The 15,745-nt window shown below is 47.6% G+C and overlaps 7 protein-coding genes across 7 annotated transcripts; 2 read left to right on the top strand and 5 right to left on the bottom strand.

Annotated features, from left to right (window-relative positions):
- Nucleotides 1-477: 477 nt before the first annotated feature.
- BKA67DRAFT_543169 (uncharacterized protein) lies at nucleotides 478-2,302 on the bottom strand. Its single transcript, XM_046101174.1, has 2 exons — nucleotides 1,966-2,302; nucleotides 478-1,905 (listed from the first exon to the last, which is right to left on the bottom strand). Exon 2 carries the CDS (start codon nucleotides 1,874-1,876, stop codon nucleotides 551-553), a length of 1,326 nt encoding a protein of 441 aa, XP_045963123.1. The 5' UTR covers nucleotides 1,877-1,905; nucleotides 1,966-2,302; the 3' UTR covers nucleotides 478-550.
- BKA67DRAFT_3382 (chaperonin 10-like protein) lies at nucleotides 2,165-3,666 on the bottom strand. The gene is made up of 2 exons (XM_046096276.1): nucleotides 2,933-3,666; nucleotides 2,165-2,838 (listed from the first exon to the last, which is right to left on the bottom strand). Exons 1-2 carry the CDS (start codon nucleotides 3,505-3,507, stop codon nucleotides 2,304-2,306), a joined length of 1,110 nt encoding a protein of 369 aa, XP_045963122.1. The 5' UTR covers nucleotides 3,508-3,666; the 3' UTR covers nucleotides 2,165-2,303.
- Nucleotides 3,667-4,799: 1,133 nt separating this feature from the next.
- BKA67DRAFT_589286 (putative estradiol 17 beta-dehydrogenase) lies at nucleotides 4,800-5,860 on the bottom strand (the record flags this gene model as incomplete). The annotated part of the gene is made up of 2 exons (XM_046104442.1): nucleotides 4,800-4,933; nucleotides 5,002-5,860. 2 exons carry the CDS (start codon nucleotides 5,858-5,860, stop codon nucleotides 4,800-4,802), a joined length of 993 nt encoding a protein of 330 aa, XP_045963121.1.
- Nucleotides 5,861-6,902: 1,042 nt separating this feature from the next.
- On the top strand, nucleotides 6,903-9,059 carry BKA67DRAFT_543164 (uncharacterized protein). Its single transcript, XM_046101173.1, has 3 exons — nucleotides 6,903-6,944; nucleotides 7,023-7,223; nucleotides 7,289-9,059. Exons 2-3 carry the CDS (start codon nucleotides 7,042-7,044, stop codon nucleotides 8,574-8,576), a joined length of 1,470 nt encoding a protein of 489 aa, XP_045963120.1. The 5' UTR covers nucleotides 6,903-6,944; nucleotides 7,023-7,041; the 3' UTR covers nucleotides 8,577-9,059.
- A 222-nt stretch (nucleotides 9,060-9,281) lies between these two features.
- Nucleotides 9,282-11,162, bottom strand: BKA67DRAFT_529176 (putative cytochrome P450; the record flags this gene model as incomplete). Its single annotated transcript, XM_046099021.1, has 4 exons — nucleotides 9,282-9,505; nucleotides 9,594-10,051; nucleotides 10,108-10,869; nucleotides 10,945-11,162. 4 exons carry the CDS (start codon nucleotides 11,160-11,162, stop codon nucleotides 9,282-9,284), a joined length of 1,662 nt encoding a protein of 553 aa, XP_045963119.1.
- Nucleotides 11,163-12,018: 856 nt separating this feature from the next.
- BKA67DRAFT_3272 (cytochrome P450) lies at nucleotides 12,019-14,129 on the top strand. The gene is made up of 2 exons (XM_046096214.1): nucleotides 12,019-13,055; nucleotides 13,209-14,129. The coding sequence occupies exons 1-2, from the start codon at nucleotides 12,126-12,128 to the stop codon at nucleotides 13,920-13,922; spliced, it is 1,644 nt and encodes a 547-aa protein (XP_045963118.1). The 5' UTR covers nucleotides 12,019-12,125; the 3' UTR covers nucleotides 13,923-14,129.
- A 1,288-nt stretch (nucleotides 14,130-15,417) lies between these two features.
- On the bottom strand, nucleotides 15,418-15,689 carry BKA67DRAFT_3238 (uncharacterized protein). Its single transcript, XM_046096201.1, has one exon. The coding sequence runs from the start codon at nucleotides 15,648-15,650 to the stop codon at nucleotides 15,453-15,455; it is 198 nt and encodes a 65-aa protein (XP_045963117.1). The 5' UTR covers nucleotides 15,651-15,689; the 3' UTR covers nucleotides 15,418-15,452.
- Between the last annotated feature and the right edge of the window lie 56 nt (nucleotides 15,690-15,745).

Raw genomic sequence — 15,745 nt, 5'->3', positions numbered from 1 at the left:
CTAAGCTATCAAGCACAAAGTTAGACTCCAATAGTAAGTACCATCCGGCTATACTGATGTAGAGTCGGATGAACTGCAGTTATTGACATCGATCTCCTCAAGGCCGACTTTGCGTCCGATTCCGACGACCGAGGTGTCATTGCATCTTGCCGACCTGGAAGCCGACAATCATGTCTACACTCAACCGGGCATACGGCATTAGCACTGCGGTGCAACGATAGGAACACGCTTATGGTAATCACGTATTCGGACGAGAGTTTATGTTTCGAACATCCGTATCAATTGTTGCAGTTTGTATTTTGCATAACAACCATTTTCTCTGGGTATAACTGAACTCTTGAACAAGCTCTAAGCACGATATCCTGAGCACAGTAACAATCCAATAAAAGCCTGATTCTGCCGATTATACCCAAAGCCTGGACGTAAAATCTCTTGTGTCTCAATATGACACTGAATGAATAAATTTCTTTAAAGTGTGTGTATGCTTATGTATTGTGTGAAGATTTGTCAGGTATCTAGCTGAACGCAGAGTTGAATACAGCTTTGCGTATCATAGCTCTAGGAATCTTTTGACGTTCTCAATATTTCTTCGCAATGAATCCAATTTACTCATCCCACGCAAGTCATTTTGAGACAATACGCTACCCATGAGTGCCTTGACCAGATTTCTACCCCATTCTCCATCTAGTAAGCCTACCATGTATGTGTCTTTACGATTGGAGACCCGAAGCTCTACGGGAAGTCCGAGGATGCGTTCGATTGTCTCAAACTGATGAATCACAGCCTGCAAGAGAATCTTGGTTTGCAGACTGCCCTGCTCTACCGCAAAGCCAGCGAGACTAAGTCCGGGGAGCGTTTGCAGGCTTGTGGTTAATTGTCCAGCACTGGTACATAGCTGTTGGTGGAGGCCAGCAAAGAGATTCTCGTGGATATCAATGATTTGCAGGTAAGCCGACATTACATCCAGCGTAACAACGACGCTTAACACCGACCTAGACGCTGATTGGCTAGTGAAATTCGTCGTATTATACGAGCGGAGAATACTAGAGAATTCAGAAGTGGCTGCCAAGGCTTCACCAAAGGAAGTTTCATTTTCTGGCATCAAAGGCATTCTATCGGCTGCAATCGCCATGGCGTCTTCTTCTTGGTCTGCCTCGCCTGCGTTATTATGGGTAGCTGATGACGTGAGAATCTGATGCTGCTTTTGTTGCTGCAATAAACTCATTCCGAGCCTGCGTAAGCGAGTGTCATGATCGAGGCTGGGGCCCTTCTCACTCATCTCAGACACCGAATGTCCATCCGAAGTTCGACTTGGTCGTCTTTTTGGGTGAGGGGCACGAATTAAGTCCATGTTACGACCCGGTGACGCGGTGTTCGATCTGGCCCCATGGATTGGAGAGTTTATGTCGTTCATTGTGTCCTCCATATTTTCCATCTGGACAGCATCAAAGAGTATGGATGTGTCAGAGAAGATTGAGCCATAGTCAGAGACATTGGCAAGAAGATGTTCTTCTGTGATATTCGTTGGAAGCTCATATTGAACATCAACTTGAGAGTGTGTGCCAATGGAAGGCCTCGGTGGCGGATATGTGCTCGCAAGAGAGGCAAAGCCTGGCAGCTGATGGCCAGACTGTGGTGAATGACAGCCTGGTGCCCGGGCCCTAATATCAATGCCATCAGAGACTTTCCCACCGAAACCCATCAACCTCGGATAGTTCTTGGAACACTCTGTCCCGAGGTGGATACATCTTGCACAGGACGTGTTACCATCCGGCCCTGGGGTACAGCGGAGCTTTTGGCTTCTGCAACGGTCACAAGCTGACCGTTTGGCGACTGGAGATATCGACTGGGAGTTGGCGAAGCCACGACCAGACATGGAGTTGGGAGGGTTGTTAGATACGCGACCTTGCTATTTATAGTGTTCAGAAAATGACTAACATCTCACAACCAGTGACATTTACATACAGGGGGAAATGGGAGCTTATCAAAACAAGTCAGAGCCATCATATATGGGCGTGGCTTCATGCTATCGAATAAGTTGAACGCTATCACTTGGTAAGCAGAACAAGGGCTCAAAGCCGGGCCACGTCACCTAAATATCTCTAAACGCCGCTGCGTATGCAATGGTCTTCTCGGCCATTATCTCCTCCTGATCCATCTGCTCTGTACGCGGCCGACCGTTTCCAGTGGGATAATACGCTCCAGGAATTCATGCAGTGGCGTCGCATTGCTGACTGCAGCTACATTCAAGAGCACAACCTAGCTGCCTTGATATGCTAGATGTATAGTATCTACATTAACGGCTATGATTGTATTCTAACCACCAGCTTTTGACCCTTGACCTCGCCTTTATGCAGCATCTTAAGGCCACGAAGGATGCCGTCCCACTGTCCCTCTAACTCGCGTATTGGGTGGGCTTGGATGAGATTCCCGTCAACTAAGACCTGCATGTCAGCAGCCCATTTGACACATACGTCGAATGCATCGTAGTCTGCATCGCGGGAATACGGCGAGTCTGGGCCGAAGTCGACGCGAACTCCCAGGCCTTCATATCCCATAACTTCCTTGGTCTTGATTGCACGTCGCGTGCGCCAAACTTCCGGGAACTCCTCGAGACAAGTGTATCTGCCACCAACCCGTGCGATGACGCTGAAACATGTGGCTACCGACTCAGCGCTAGTAATGCAATCTAAAGCATGGCGGATAGGAGCTTGGGCTAGGGAGCGAGCCGTGGCGGCGCATGTTGGCGAGGTGTAGTATGCCGCATTGCTGGCGCCATATCTCTTGGCCAAGCTCGCGGATTGGGGTGATGTTACGGCAACCGGGATATAACCGGACCTATGAGACGGGGTAAGAAAGAGCCCTGTCTTACTTGAAGGTTAAAGAGAGGGAGGGGTGCAAGGGGGAAGATTGGAATGGCTGAGAAACCAACAATTTCAAGACTTGGCAAGCCATCGTACCAGTAGCTGTGCCGCCACCATAGACCAACACAGGCTCACTTTTCCCTGTTGGCTCGCTTGGTCGACCATGAAGATTCAGAGCATCTGGTTGAAACAGCGCAAGTCCTACTGTACCCCACCCAACGCCCCCCAAAGCTGCACCCTGCAGATCCGTCCAGGCTTCAGGGACTTTTAGCAGGAGTCTCACGTCAGCAACAACCCACTGGCTAAAGGCACCGTTCGACGGATCGCTGACTGGGTCCAGATTGTAAGGGAACATTCCCCCACATACTCGAGTGCCGACCGGGTGAGAAGGGACCCCTTTTACCACCACCCCACAGAAGTCGCATCCCACCACATGGCCCGGCATGGGGAAGTGAGTAACCATCTTCCAATCCGTAGGATTAAGAGCCACCGCTGATACTTGTATGAGGACATGGTGCATGCTGTCTGCGGGCAATTGTGGTACCGGAACGTCATGCGCGACGGTCAGGGCAAAGCCCGTCGAGGAGGGAGGAGCTTCGGTCGCCTGTGACTGGACGATAGCTGTCTGAGATGTGGGAACCATTTTTGCTGATGGATTAAAAGTCTCACAATCAGTTGTATTGCTTCAATCAGCTGTATTGGTTTATAACAGTTGTCCAGGCAAGCATCGCTACCTGGTGTGGTCTATTTGCCCGAAGGCTCGTGTCGAACCACTGATCTGAACGGCCGAACAGTCCGGGTTCATCCTGCCCGACTCCGACCGAAGACATTTGTTTTCCGGGCTTATCAAGAATCTAATGACTTTTCAGGTATTCACACCATGCTCAAGACTGCGGGCAATTTTATAGTACCGTACATATGCGGCATCCTGTGTTCCTCTGCTGGCTTTAGGATTTCACGGTCCCAAAATATGTCGTAAGACATTGGGACTGACTACAACGGTGCATTTTTTATGTATGGTGGTAAGTCTTTGGGTTCAAGATCAACTCATTGTAGAGTGACTGTCAAAGGTACTCACGAAATCTATAATTCGGAGAATGACGGATCGTTTGTCAGGCCGCTTATCTGTAGACAATATTGGTTTACTAAGCGCGGTCTTCCCGGCATAATCTCGACCATAAATTGGGTCACATCTTACCACCCAGCCATGATCGGATTTTATGACCGACGACCCAAACTTTGCTTTATCTAGATTGTACACCCTCGCTCACATGTAGCTCAGTCAACTTCCCTCAGCATCAAAGATTTTTAATACGGAGGCCGACTAGTTATAATGGGTCGTCTACCCCTTCTAGACCAGATGCTCGATTAGAGCAGCTTTGCCCCAATCCTTGTCATCCCGAACCAATATCAGACATATTCCAGACTTGATCCATGCCGCAGATAGAATGAATCACATCATGTATGCTGCATATGCAATATTCCGTAAGTGGGTAGTGTTGGTGTGTCAAAAACTACTCCCTTCGAGCTGACCACCCTCCCTCCTCCCGTGACGTTCGTCTGCTTTTAGGTGGTATGATCAGCTACACGTGGCGATCCTGTTCACCTAAACGCTCCAAACAATCTGTGAGCCTCAACTTCATTTAACAGAATGCGATGTGATAGAACACTCTTAGATTGTAAAAGACTTAGGCATGCATTGATCTTAGCTATATATTGGTATGCAATATTGTGATTAAGGCGATCTTTCTTAATTCGATTGATCGTGAACCTTCATGAACAAGCGAGAGAGTTCTCATTTCTGCGAACGTGGTCCATTCTTGGTATTGTACCTTCTGCTATCTCAATTCCTAATTTATTAGAAAAGAAATGAAGAAGGAAACGACGTGAATAAAAACGAAACAGGTTGTGTTATTCTCCGGGACACTTAAGCTATCAATAATACGCTTTAACCTTCGCTTCAGTCCAATCCCAGAACTTTTCCGTGCCGCCAGAGCCACCGTCAGCCACAGATTTAGTTGCCGTGACCAAGTCTTCTCTGATAGGATAGAACCGACCAAAGGGAACGACTGCGAGTGGGGTTAGCCAAAGCCATTGTAACATGATTGAAGCAGAGCGAGGGGTTCTATTGACGTACCCCAACTTCCAGACTTTTCCAGGGTAACCTCTGGAGCCAGCCCTGCAAAAAGCTGCGTGCAAGCTCCCTTCCAGGGCGGGTATCCGACCACTTTCGCTGCCAGCTTGATACTCATTGGCTGATCGCGAGCGAGTTCCGAGGTGAGATTGCCTGGATTGAGCGGCACACTGACAATACCATCGGCGCGGTGCCGCTTAGCATATTCGACACCCAGTGCCCATGTGCCTGTTTTACTGATACCGTAGCGGAGTGTGGATGGCTGTGTTATTACAGTGTCCAGTCCTGTCACGTCAATGCCAATATCCTTCACGCCATACATTTCGGTCGCGAAAGAGGACGGCCAAGTAACTCGAACTGTATTCGCAGGTTCTGACTGGGCAGTTCTTGTCAGGAGAGGCGTAAGAAGTTGTGTGAAGAGGAAAGTGCCAATACTGTTGACTCCTAAATTCAGCTCGTGATTTTGCTTGGTCTTCGGAGCCGGCTCCGCAGTGCCCGTCATCACACCGGCATTGTTGAACAGGACATTTAGTTTTATTTCCAACGAAAGGAAACGCTGGGCTGACTCTTTAACTACGTTGAGGTCGGCGAGGTCCAGGTGTAGGTAGTGCAGTTCTCCTTTGGACGAAGGTGCTGTGTCCTTGATATCTTTGATTGCAGCCAACGCCTTCTGCTCCGAACGAGCTGCGATATAGACTTTGGCATTTTTAGAATAGATTACTCGGGCAATCTCTTTCCCAACGCCGGTGTTGGCACCAGTGACGATGTAGATATTTCCTTGGAGATTCGGGACGTTCTTCTCGGTGAAGTCTGGAGAAGGAGGATGAAAATTAGTCCAAACTGTCGAAATAGGAGGTGCCATTGTGGGTGATTGAATATCGATGGTGTATGCAAATGAATTACGATGGACAAGTTAGATTGTGGTCAACGGAGGGAAAATGGACATGGGAGGAGCTGGATGGGGCGGAAAGTAAGTCGATGAATGAACACACATGTAATACATGTCTAACACTAATTTGGTTAGTTGAAATATCAAAATGTTGTGCATTTGTATATATACGCCGCAACAAGGTCGGCTAATTGAATTCCACATGTATCGGACCGTCCGTGCATGGTCCGACATTATTATCATGGTTGACAGGAACTTACGAGTTCCTTCTACCAATCGGCACAATTCTTCTGTGACTCAACCTTGTCCATCTGTCAGACACCGTCCGTTAATTTCTAAAAAAGGATCAATAGTAGTTTAAAGCCTCACATACTACCATTGTGTATATGAGACTATTGGCGCCTAGTGCACACCACCCCTGATCAGATCACAATCAATACAGGATTCGCAACATGTTACCGGCCATTATGCCTTGCTGGTCAGTGTCATCCATAACAGACACCTCTTGCACACCACAACGGAATGGTGGCGGCATCAGCTGAGATACAGACTAAGCAGCCATTATTAGGATCATGAGTTTGCTGATCAAGAGTAATTTGGTCGCCTTGCGTGGCTGAAGAAGGATCTTTTTGGCCCGAATTTATTGAAGCTGACTGTTTGATCTGGTCATTCACGAGTATATAATCACTAGGCTTCAGCTACAAGCTCGTTTCATACATAGAATTAACTCATGATAGATTGGTTGATTGTTTTCGTGCTCTATAATCAAGTTAGAGATCTTCAGTGCTATGGCCGGTCAACTTTTGAAGGCAAGCCTGCTATCGGCTGTCCTACTCTCATATTCTACTGCAGGCCAAGAGGTTTCTGCATGTAAGCATGTACCTGGCGACGCAGGTTGGCCCTCTAACAAGGACTGGTCGAGTTTGAACGGCACCGTGAATGGACGATTGATCAAGAATGTGCCACAAGCCCATATATGTCACGTCGCACCATACAACGACTACGACGCAACGGCATGCCAAACTCTGCAGGATGCATGGAACTCCCCACAAACCTTGTAAGTGACCTCTCACAATTGCGCATTACGCGTAACAAATTTCTTGGCTGCAGCGGATTCTGATATTGCATCGGCCAGCGAATTTCTTCCTGCCGAGATGATAAATCCGACTCCGCAGAATCAGACTTGCGACCCGTACACACCCAAAGATCGCCCCTGTACACTTGGCAACTACCCGGTGTACTCGATTAATGTCACGGGTGCATCGGACGTCGTTGCTGGCATCCGATTTGCTCAGAAGAACAATATCCGACTAACAATCAAGAACACCGGACACGAGTAAGAAACGAATTTCCCCCAGCCCTCAACCTCAAACAGAATTATACACGGCTGACATTTTCAAGCTACCAGGGTAAATCCGTCGGCGAAGGCTCATTGTCTTTATGGACATACAACCTGAAAACGCTGCAGGTCATAGACCGCTATCAAGGGCCATCGAATCAAACGAATGGTAAATACTCGACGAACACATATAATGGCCCTGCGGTCAAATTGGGACCAGGTGTAATTGGCGGCAATGCCTATACCGCGCTCGCTGCGAGAGGCTATCGAGTTGTGGGCGGATCGTGTCCGAGTGTTGGAGTTGCTGGTGGGTACACGCCCGGCGGCGGCCATTCATTGCTGAACAGCAAATATGGAATGGCGGCAGACAATGTTCTAGAATGGGAAGTCGTCACAGCCCGTGGCGAGCACCTCATTGCGACGCCAACGCAGAATGAAGATCTCTATTGGGCTCTCAGCGGTGGCGGGTCTGGCACTTTCGCAGTCATTCTCAGCATGACCACCAAAATATACCGCGATGGGCCGGTTGCAGGCGGTACTCTCTCCTTCACCGATGAGGGGATCGATGTGGAAACCTTTTGGAATGGGACAAGCGCATATTTCCGACGTATGCCCGAAATTGTTAAAGGGGGGAATACATTTTCCATGATTCTAAGCCACCATCTGTTCAGTCTCGTCGGTATGACGTTCCCGGACCAAAAAGAGTCTGCAGTTGAATCTACATTGGCGCCATTTCTGAATGACCTCAAGAGCTTAGGCATCAACTACACATTTACAACCACGTCCGACGAGACATATACGCAACATTTCAATGCAACCTTCGGTCCGCTACCTTACGGCGCTTACCCACCCAATACCCTGTTTGCCAGCAGAATGATCCCACGATCAGTTGTGGTGGACCCAGAGGCCAACCGCAAAGTAGTGCAGGTATACCGCGATGCGCTTGCGGGCGACTACTTCAGTCTTGGGTGCCACACCTTCACTTCCGAACATGCTTCCCACCCTGACAACTCTGTCCTGCCTGCTTGGAGGGACGCTGCTGCTCTCTGCAATTATGTCGGCAATTGGGACTGGTCTGTTCCGCGGTCTGTAATGGATGGCCGAAAACAGGCGCTGGCCGACATTTGGGTGCCTGCTATTGAGGCAGCCACGCCAAATTCTGGTAACTACCTCAATGAAATAGATTCACTTTACAAAGGCGACTGGAAAAAAGAGCTCTATGGAGTAAATTATCCAAAGCTCTTAAAAATCAAGAACAAATACGATCCGCATCATATATTCTACGCCAAGACAGCTGTTGGGTCCGAGTCCTGGACCCAAGACAGCGTCGGCAGACTCTGTCAAGCTTGAGAGACAACCAGGTATAACAAGAAACTTACTTAGATCTGTGGAGTTTCAATGGTCACCGCGACCGTTGGTATATGATTCGTTATCTGGGTTCTTTTATAAACACCGGTTGGTTATGGCAGCTTTTCTTAGATTTCTAGATATTTTCTTAGATTTTCTTGATATGCATCTCTTAGATTTTCCTTGTATATTTTGTTAGAACCTTTTCTTTATACAAACATAGAAGTCTAAAGACCGCATTTTATTTCAAGTAATTATGGAAGATTGTCCGTTCTTGATCAGCATATTTAAGGCCATTGTCAAATAAGAAATTTGGAACTAATTCCTAACGGCAACCATAAATATGACTCAGTTCGCAGTTAGAATATACTTACATATAATTTCGCACGTTACTCTGTATCTCAATTATCGTCATGGGAAAGAGAAGGTTCAGGAGGTTTCACTTGAGCAATTCAGAAATATGTAACCTTAAAAATTAAATCCTGGTGATTTCATTACTAATTAGCACCCTAAACGGTCTCATTTAAGATAATATTAGAATCGAAGCACGTCGATTATTTTTCAGATTAAAAGTTATATCCTCGCTAGCTGTAGACGGAACAATTCCGGAGCAATTTAATATATCTATTCTGTAAGCATTGGCGCTCTGGCGATGGTACTAACGTGGAGGATCTATGACTCGGCGACTTGAAGCGGTGGGTTGTATCTCTACCAGATGCGCTTCCAGCGAACCTTCATGTCGCGATCAGGGGGCATAGCTCCACCACCTGCAAACCTCTGATCATTCACTCCCGGCCTATCCGAGGTTGAGCCGTCGTCCAAGTTTGTCCACTCGGCAGATTCAAGATCGAATTTGCTGATAATGAGACCCAAGGTTGCGAGCATCTCGTGCTTGGCGAACTGACGACCCGGACAAATAGAAATTCCACCTCCTAAAAACATTATCAACTCATTTCCATGAGATATTGTAGCTTACCACGGGTTATAATTGATTGTAAGAGATGATTTGCAATTGCTTACCAAATGGGAAATAGTGGCTGGGCCGGCCACCAAGAGAAAAAGTCTTCACACGACTGATACTTCCGGTCTCGTCAGTTTCGTCCTTGTACTTGATGTGCCTCCCTGGCCAAAACTCATTTGCAGGATGACCATCTACAGCCCATAGGTCATCATAGTGGGCTACTTGCATTGGCGCCTGCAGTAATACGCCCTTGTGCAACGTATGTCCATCCATGGACACGGAGTCCTTAACCTCTCTCAAAACATTGAACGACATGTGCAGGCGGAGTGTTTCTGAAAATACGGCTTGGAGTAAAGGTGCCGTTATGAGCTTTCCCACGTCAATGGTTCGCTCGCCAGTAGAAAGGTCTGTCGTCTCAGCATCCCGAACTTCCTTCCGTACTTCCTGGAACAGGTCTGGGTCTTGTACCAGGTAACTAAGAGCCCATATTGCAACTGGTATTGAGTTAGAGTTTTGACTATCAAGCGTTAGTTCTATGAAAGCGAGTTGGGCAGAACGGCCAGTTGAACGTACGCCCAGAGGAAGGTACCCAGGAACCCTGCTACCGTCTCCGTAGAGAAATCGCTCTCGCGGAGCCATTTGACAAGTTCACGACAGACGCGAGCACCAAAAACTGGCTCCCAGTCGGCGTCAGCATCCTGCCCATTCCAGTCGAACCTTTCGAGCCCCGTATCTAAATACACTCTGATCATCTGGTTCCATTGGTCTCTAACATTAGTGGGTCTTGGATTCATCCACGCCGGCAAGCCGAGAACGAGGGGAAAGATAATAGAGTCAAACTTCCAATACATATCCGTGAACGTCGGATTGAGCTCAAAGATGCGATCGCCGACAAAAGTCTTGATGGCGCACTCGATCATCTCATTCCTGCACAACTCGGTGAGGCTCACGGTGTGCGATGCTCCGATGGCGTACTTTTCATCTAATGTCTTGGCAAACACGCGATAGTAATGCTGGCTCAGGCAGTTGAGAAATCTCGACCGGCTCATGTATTCGTTGTGGATATGGTGTTCGGTGGACCATAATCGTGGGCCGTCATACCCATTGGCTGGCGCTGGAATCTTGCCACGGCCAGTTTTGTCTGCGGCAAAACGGTCCAGCTCATGTTTTGGCATGCTATACAGCTTGGGCATCACCGTCCGTAGAAACAAATCCTCGTTCCCTATTTTTCGGTTTGATCCGAAAATTGTTTGCATATTCTGCGCACCAGACACTAGATATACTGGGCGTGGTCCCAGATAGAATTTAACAAGAGTATTATGCTTCATCGCCTGTCTAGATTGAGGACAAAATTGTCATTCTCGGTACGTTGAATCATGTATCAGGGCTTGATTTCAAGATTTGACTTACGCTACACGAACCAAGAAATCTTTTTGGTTAGTCATGTACTGATATGTGTTCGAAATAAATGGTATCGGGTCTGTGAGTCGTGCAGGTCCATCCCAGGTGGCCCATCCGATCACATATGAAGTGGCAGTAAGAACGGCTATAGTGACCAGAATAGCGATGACTTGATCCAGGCCTGAAGCTCTATGGTATCGCACTACCAAGGAATTCAATAACTCCATAGTGACTTGGTATACTGAGAACCGATGTATAGAGGTATTTGGCTGACGTAGAAAGAAAATGTCAACTTGCACGTTTGTGTCCTGCCTGACCACAGTTGGTAGAGAATATGATAACAAACTATACGACCAAAGTAGGAGAAAATGTACGCAGCCAGAATACACGGTTGGCTTCCCTGGGACACGTGAGATCAGCATGAAATTCATACGGCCTAAATATCAGTCTGAGAGGCTAATACGCAAAGAAGCTTCCTTCCAAGGATGATTCCAGCACGAATAACCCTTGCCGCAGACCGCCGGTACCCGATTATTGAAGAGAATTCTTGGTAGGGGCTCAGTGTAGGTGTGTGGGATACATTGCTCAAAGCACCTTGGTTCTACCGCTGCTTGTACACGACCTGTAACCGAATTTCGTGAGAACGATTAGGGCGTTGATTATGCAGCGACATCAATTGTTCAATGTACAGTACCTAAGATGCCTATCCGATTGTCATACGTTGTTGGCTCACTGATTAGAAAACACAGTCTGGTGCTTACCCCAAGAGCTCGCCGGTGAATATTTCGCCCGATTGGACGGTTTCCCGAATCCCCAGGGTAAATCGGCCATGGCGCCGAATCTGCATGTATATTTTCTACCCATGCAGGTGCTTGATTAGGCGCCTTTGAGGTGAGACAAGAACCCCGTCCAAATCTATCTGGAACCATTGTGCAGGATTGGCAATGTTTGCATGTGTACAGCTAAGAGCCCGGATATCTCGGCATGTCATCAGCTGTCACGTCACAACGACGTTCTCACCATCGCCGTGGTAGGCTACCGAACAATGACAATCTGGATGTGAGACATACCGAACTCTATTGTGATTAGGCTTCCCTCAAGAAAATGCGAGAGATTTTGTATCTATTGAACAATACACGTTTTTCAAAGTTCAAGCTCAGAAGTGTTGGCAAAGCCCACGAGAGGCCAAGATGTTTCCACAGATTCTCTTAATTACCCCTTTGGTGTGTCTAGCCATTTATACCATCACATACACCATTACAACATTGCAATATAGATTGTTCTTATTGCATCAACGCGGCTCGAACACGGAGAATCGACCTGTTCCTATCCCTTACAAGATTCCATGGCTTGGACATACTGTTGGATTTCTTACTCAACTACCCGGAAGATTCTTCCTAAGCCTCCTTGACTGGCACACGCGTGAGAGTGGCGCAAGTAAACTGGTACTCGGCGGCCAGACTACATACGTCGTCTTCTCGCACCATGTAGTTCAAGCTCTTTACAAGCTCAAGCGTAGCGTCGCGAGCAGGGAGAACTTCCATGAGATATTTTTGACCAAGGCCACAGGAATGAGCCATGATGATCATGACAAGCTCATTTCAGAGACAAAAACAGATAGGCAGGAAGTACATTTACACCAGGAGTTCATGCTTAAGCAATCGGGCGTAAATGAGCTCACGCGAGCTTTCATAAGGTTCTTCCAAGAAGAGATTGAAAAGCTGCCTAGCGAATTGCCACTAGAGACGCGCGACGGAGTCGGTCTCTATGCTTGGTTGCATCCTATGATGTTCAGAGCTTCTGTTACCGCCTTCATGGGGAAATACATCTTGGATGTTTATCCAAATCTCGAGAAAGACTTCCCTCCTTTTGATAGAGGCATACTCGATCTGATCTTTGGCGTATCCAAATTCTTCAAGCCACAGTCATACGCGGCTCAAGCCAAAATACTGAGTGGCTTTGAAAAGTGGATACATACTGTCGATAATGAAACGAAAGGACGCACGCCTGACCCTCAAAATCCCGAGCAAGAATGGGAACCATTCTGGGGCAGTCGCTTCAGCCGCGCACGGCAGGCACTTTGGATTGAGCGTGAAATGAGCCAGAGTGGCAGAGCAAGTGTGAGTGATATGTGCAGTCTATCGTTTCATTTTATTTCTTGCTTTTGTACGCGTTCTGCCCATTCTGCACCTTCTGACTTACAAGAAGGCTGTGGAGTCCAACAAACCCCACTGGTGTAGGAAATCAACAGCTGCTAACTTCAACGATTATAGATTGAGCTGGGATTGATATTTGGCTTGAACTCAAACGCCATACCAGCGACCGGATGGATGCTTATGCATATTCTTGATCCAGAACATCCAGATATATTACCTCGCGTTATGGAAGAGATTCGAAAAGCTGTCGTGGTAGACGATGATGTCTCGAAAGCAAGCGTTGTCAACCTGAACATTAATCAGTTGATATCTGCACCGCTGCTGCAAAGCATTTTCCACGAAGTCCTTCGGGTGTACGTTGATGTACTTATTACCCGCAAGTTACACCAAGACGTTGAGTTGCCCTTAGATGTCAAGGATGGAGGCCGCACCCTAAAGTTTGAGAAAGAGAGCATTGTGCTGGCGCCGTCCATTGCAAGTCACTATGACTCGGTCTATTTCGCTGAACCACCTGCCGACATTTTCTATGCCGAAAGGTTTTTGGAACATGCCGATCCCACTAAACAGGATGGCCAGTATGTATTCAGTTCCGGCGGCTCATCATCACGAATGTGGCCCTGGGGAGGCGGCAAGTCCATGTGCCCTGGCCGTGTCTTTGCTAAACAGGAGATTCTTGCAGCCGTGGCAATGGTTTTATTGACGTTCGATATTGAGGCTAGCGACGAGGATTCATTCAATATTCCACCATTCTCCAGGGCATATCCAGGAAGCGGGACGATTGTCCCCGGCGGAGATGTGAAAGTTCGCATCAAGCGGCGGACAATAGATTGAATACCTCACTCCCCTACTTTTTCGCCCCTGAAATACAACGCCTGTCATGATGCCCATACCGTTGTTGGTTCAATTGCGACCAAATCCCGCAACCCATAGTACGATCAGGTAGCATTCGAAGCAACTTTAGTGGAGGGTTGGTATTGACACACGGCTTCCTTATACTTCTCACAGCTGCATTATTATCAGTCCTAAATGCGGCTGATATTCCATCTTGCAGATGTGTTGGTTACTGAAGAACTTTGAAAAATCGTTGTCCAGCAGGGTTGATGACAAATCAAGAATTTAAATAGCTTATCTGTCTCTCATATTTTATAACAGCATATCTCATCGATTTGGCCAGTTGCTTAGCAGCCTTGAGCAACAGCGTATCAGAACTTAAATCTACATAACCGGCGCGTCAAGAACTGGTGGATGAATAGATATTTCTCATTTAATTACCTACATCGGGCTATCTGTGGTTACACTTACCAAGGCTGCCTTACCATGCCGCTCACCTGTAAGTTCCGAGAAAGCCAATCCAGTTTCGCAAGGAAATTCTTTCAGAAGCGCTCGCAACTGCATGACTGCCGTACACTTCTCAACACCCATTACGTCAGTCGAGGGCAGTGCTGGTAAGTTAATTGTCTATAACAAGATAGGTCAGCAATTCACCGCCAGACGTATAGTGTGCACGATACCTCTCAACGTGCTCGGCAATATCGGTTCGACCCGCCACTGGAGCATGGCGAGCAACGTGCCAATTGCATCGGCCACGTCAATCGATGTGTAAATGTCCACGCTGAGACCAAGCACAAAGATACGCGGTCGTGGCGTGGCATTATACATCCGCATAACAAGTTTATCCATTTCCTTGCACCCGAGATTCGTCACGTTTAGAGATTATTAGGTGCAGTTATTTGAGTTAGCGGTGAACCAATAAGCGATAGGTTTCCGAGAATTGGGCAACGAACAAATTTGCGAAACGTGCTTAATTCTTCTCACCACCAGGACTATTGACAAGCCATCTGGTTGACATAATGACATGAGGGCTAGCCATAGCAATGTGATCTTCTGCAATGCAGATTTTCAGGCCACAGACTTCAATATGAGTAAGTGAGCCAACGGTTTTTCGGAGAGCAGTGTAATAGAGCGTTCAAAAACTACGGTGCTACAATCTAGCATTGATGGCCGTGGTGTGAGTCATCAACTGGGCCGTTCATGGAAGGAAACACTTTCATGGTCCTAGACTGAAAACAGCGACTGCTGTGCCATATGATTTCACACGTTGGATGTGCAGCATTTTTATCCTTTCCAAATGCACACCGGCGCTGTAGTCCAAGACATGAATGCCCGGACGTGTTTGTGATACCAGCCCCTCCGCGGCCTGTTTCGGGCTACCATGATCTCATGGACAACCTCTGACCCTTCCATCAACTGCACGAGGCCCAACCCCGGCGCACAAGCTGAAAGCAACATTGACGCAACCGAGCGACTGAACAGCCGTGGACAAGCTATTTTACGCACCACAATCTGGAGCGGAACTGAGATCTAAGAATGAATAGAATGTGCTAACTGCCAATGTTGGAATCGCTCATTGAGGGAAGCGCGCGCTGTAAGCTGACATCGTCTGCTGGCGATATGCCGGCTTGCGAACAGGCGCATCAAATGCGGCATAGTTGATCCAATTATCACAAATAATACCCTTGCCAAAATCAAGGCAACAGTAAAGAAGAAGACGTACATCATTCAAAATGTCCGGCAAATTGGCCCCAACTTTGGTAACCGAGTCTAGCTATCACCTTCTCTCGCCAATATCATGACTGCCGATTTAATTTGCGCAC

This window comes from Truncatella angustata, assembly GCF_020726525.1.
Source record: "Truncatella angustata strain MPI-SDFR-AT-0073 chromosome Unknown BKA67scaffold_1, whole genome shotgun sequence".
Classification (NCBI taxonomy): domain Eukaryota; kingdom Fungi; phylum Ascomycota; class Sordariomycetes; order Amphisphaeriales; family Sporocadaceae; genus Truncatella; species Truncatella angustata.
Note: the sequence above shows the minus strand (reverse complement) of the source record. Positions and strands in the feature narration are given on the sequence as shown.

What these genes read in the sequence shown, in the direction of transcription:
- BKA67DRAFT_543169 (XM_046101174.1), bottom strand. Translation starts at nt 1,876, where the DNA reads ATGTCTGGTCGTGGCTTCGCCAACTCCCAGTCGATATCTCCAGTCGCC.
- BKA67DRAFT_3382 (XM_046096276.1), bottom strand. Translation starts at nt 3,507, where the DNA reads ATGGTTCCCACATCTCAGACAGCTATCGTCCAGTCACAGGCGACCGAA. An exon ending in GCTTGCCAAGTCTTGAAATT is followed by an intron (nt 2,839 to 2,932) that starts GTTGGTTTCTCA and finishes CCCGTCTCATAG; the next exon opens with GTCCGGTTATATCCCGGTTG.
- BKA67DRAFT_543164 (XM_046101173.1), top strand. Translation starts at nt 7,042, where the DNA reads ATGATAAATCCGACTCCGCAGAATCAGACTTGCGACCCGTACACACCC. An exon ending in ATCAAGAACACCGGACACGA is followed by an intron (nt 7,224 to 7,288) that starts GTAAGAAACGAA and finishes GACATTTTCAAG; the next exon opens with CTACCAGGGTAAATCCGTCG.
- BKA67DRAFT_3272 (XM_046096214.1), top strand. Translation starts at nt 12,126, where the DNA reads ATGTTTCCACAGATTCTCTTAATTACCCCTTTGGTGTGTCTAGCCATT. An exon ending in GCCAGAGTGGCAGAGCAAGT is followed by an intron (nt 13,056 to 13,208) that starts GTGAGTGATATG and finishes CAACGATTATAG; the next exon opens with ATTGAGCTGGGATTGATATT.
- BKA67DRAFT_3238 (XM_046096201.1), bottom strand. Translation starts at nt 15,650, where the DNA reads ATGATGTACGTCTTCTTCTTTACTGTTGCCTTGATTTTGGCAAGGGTA.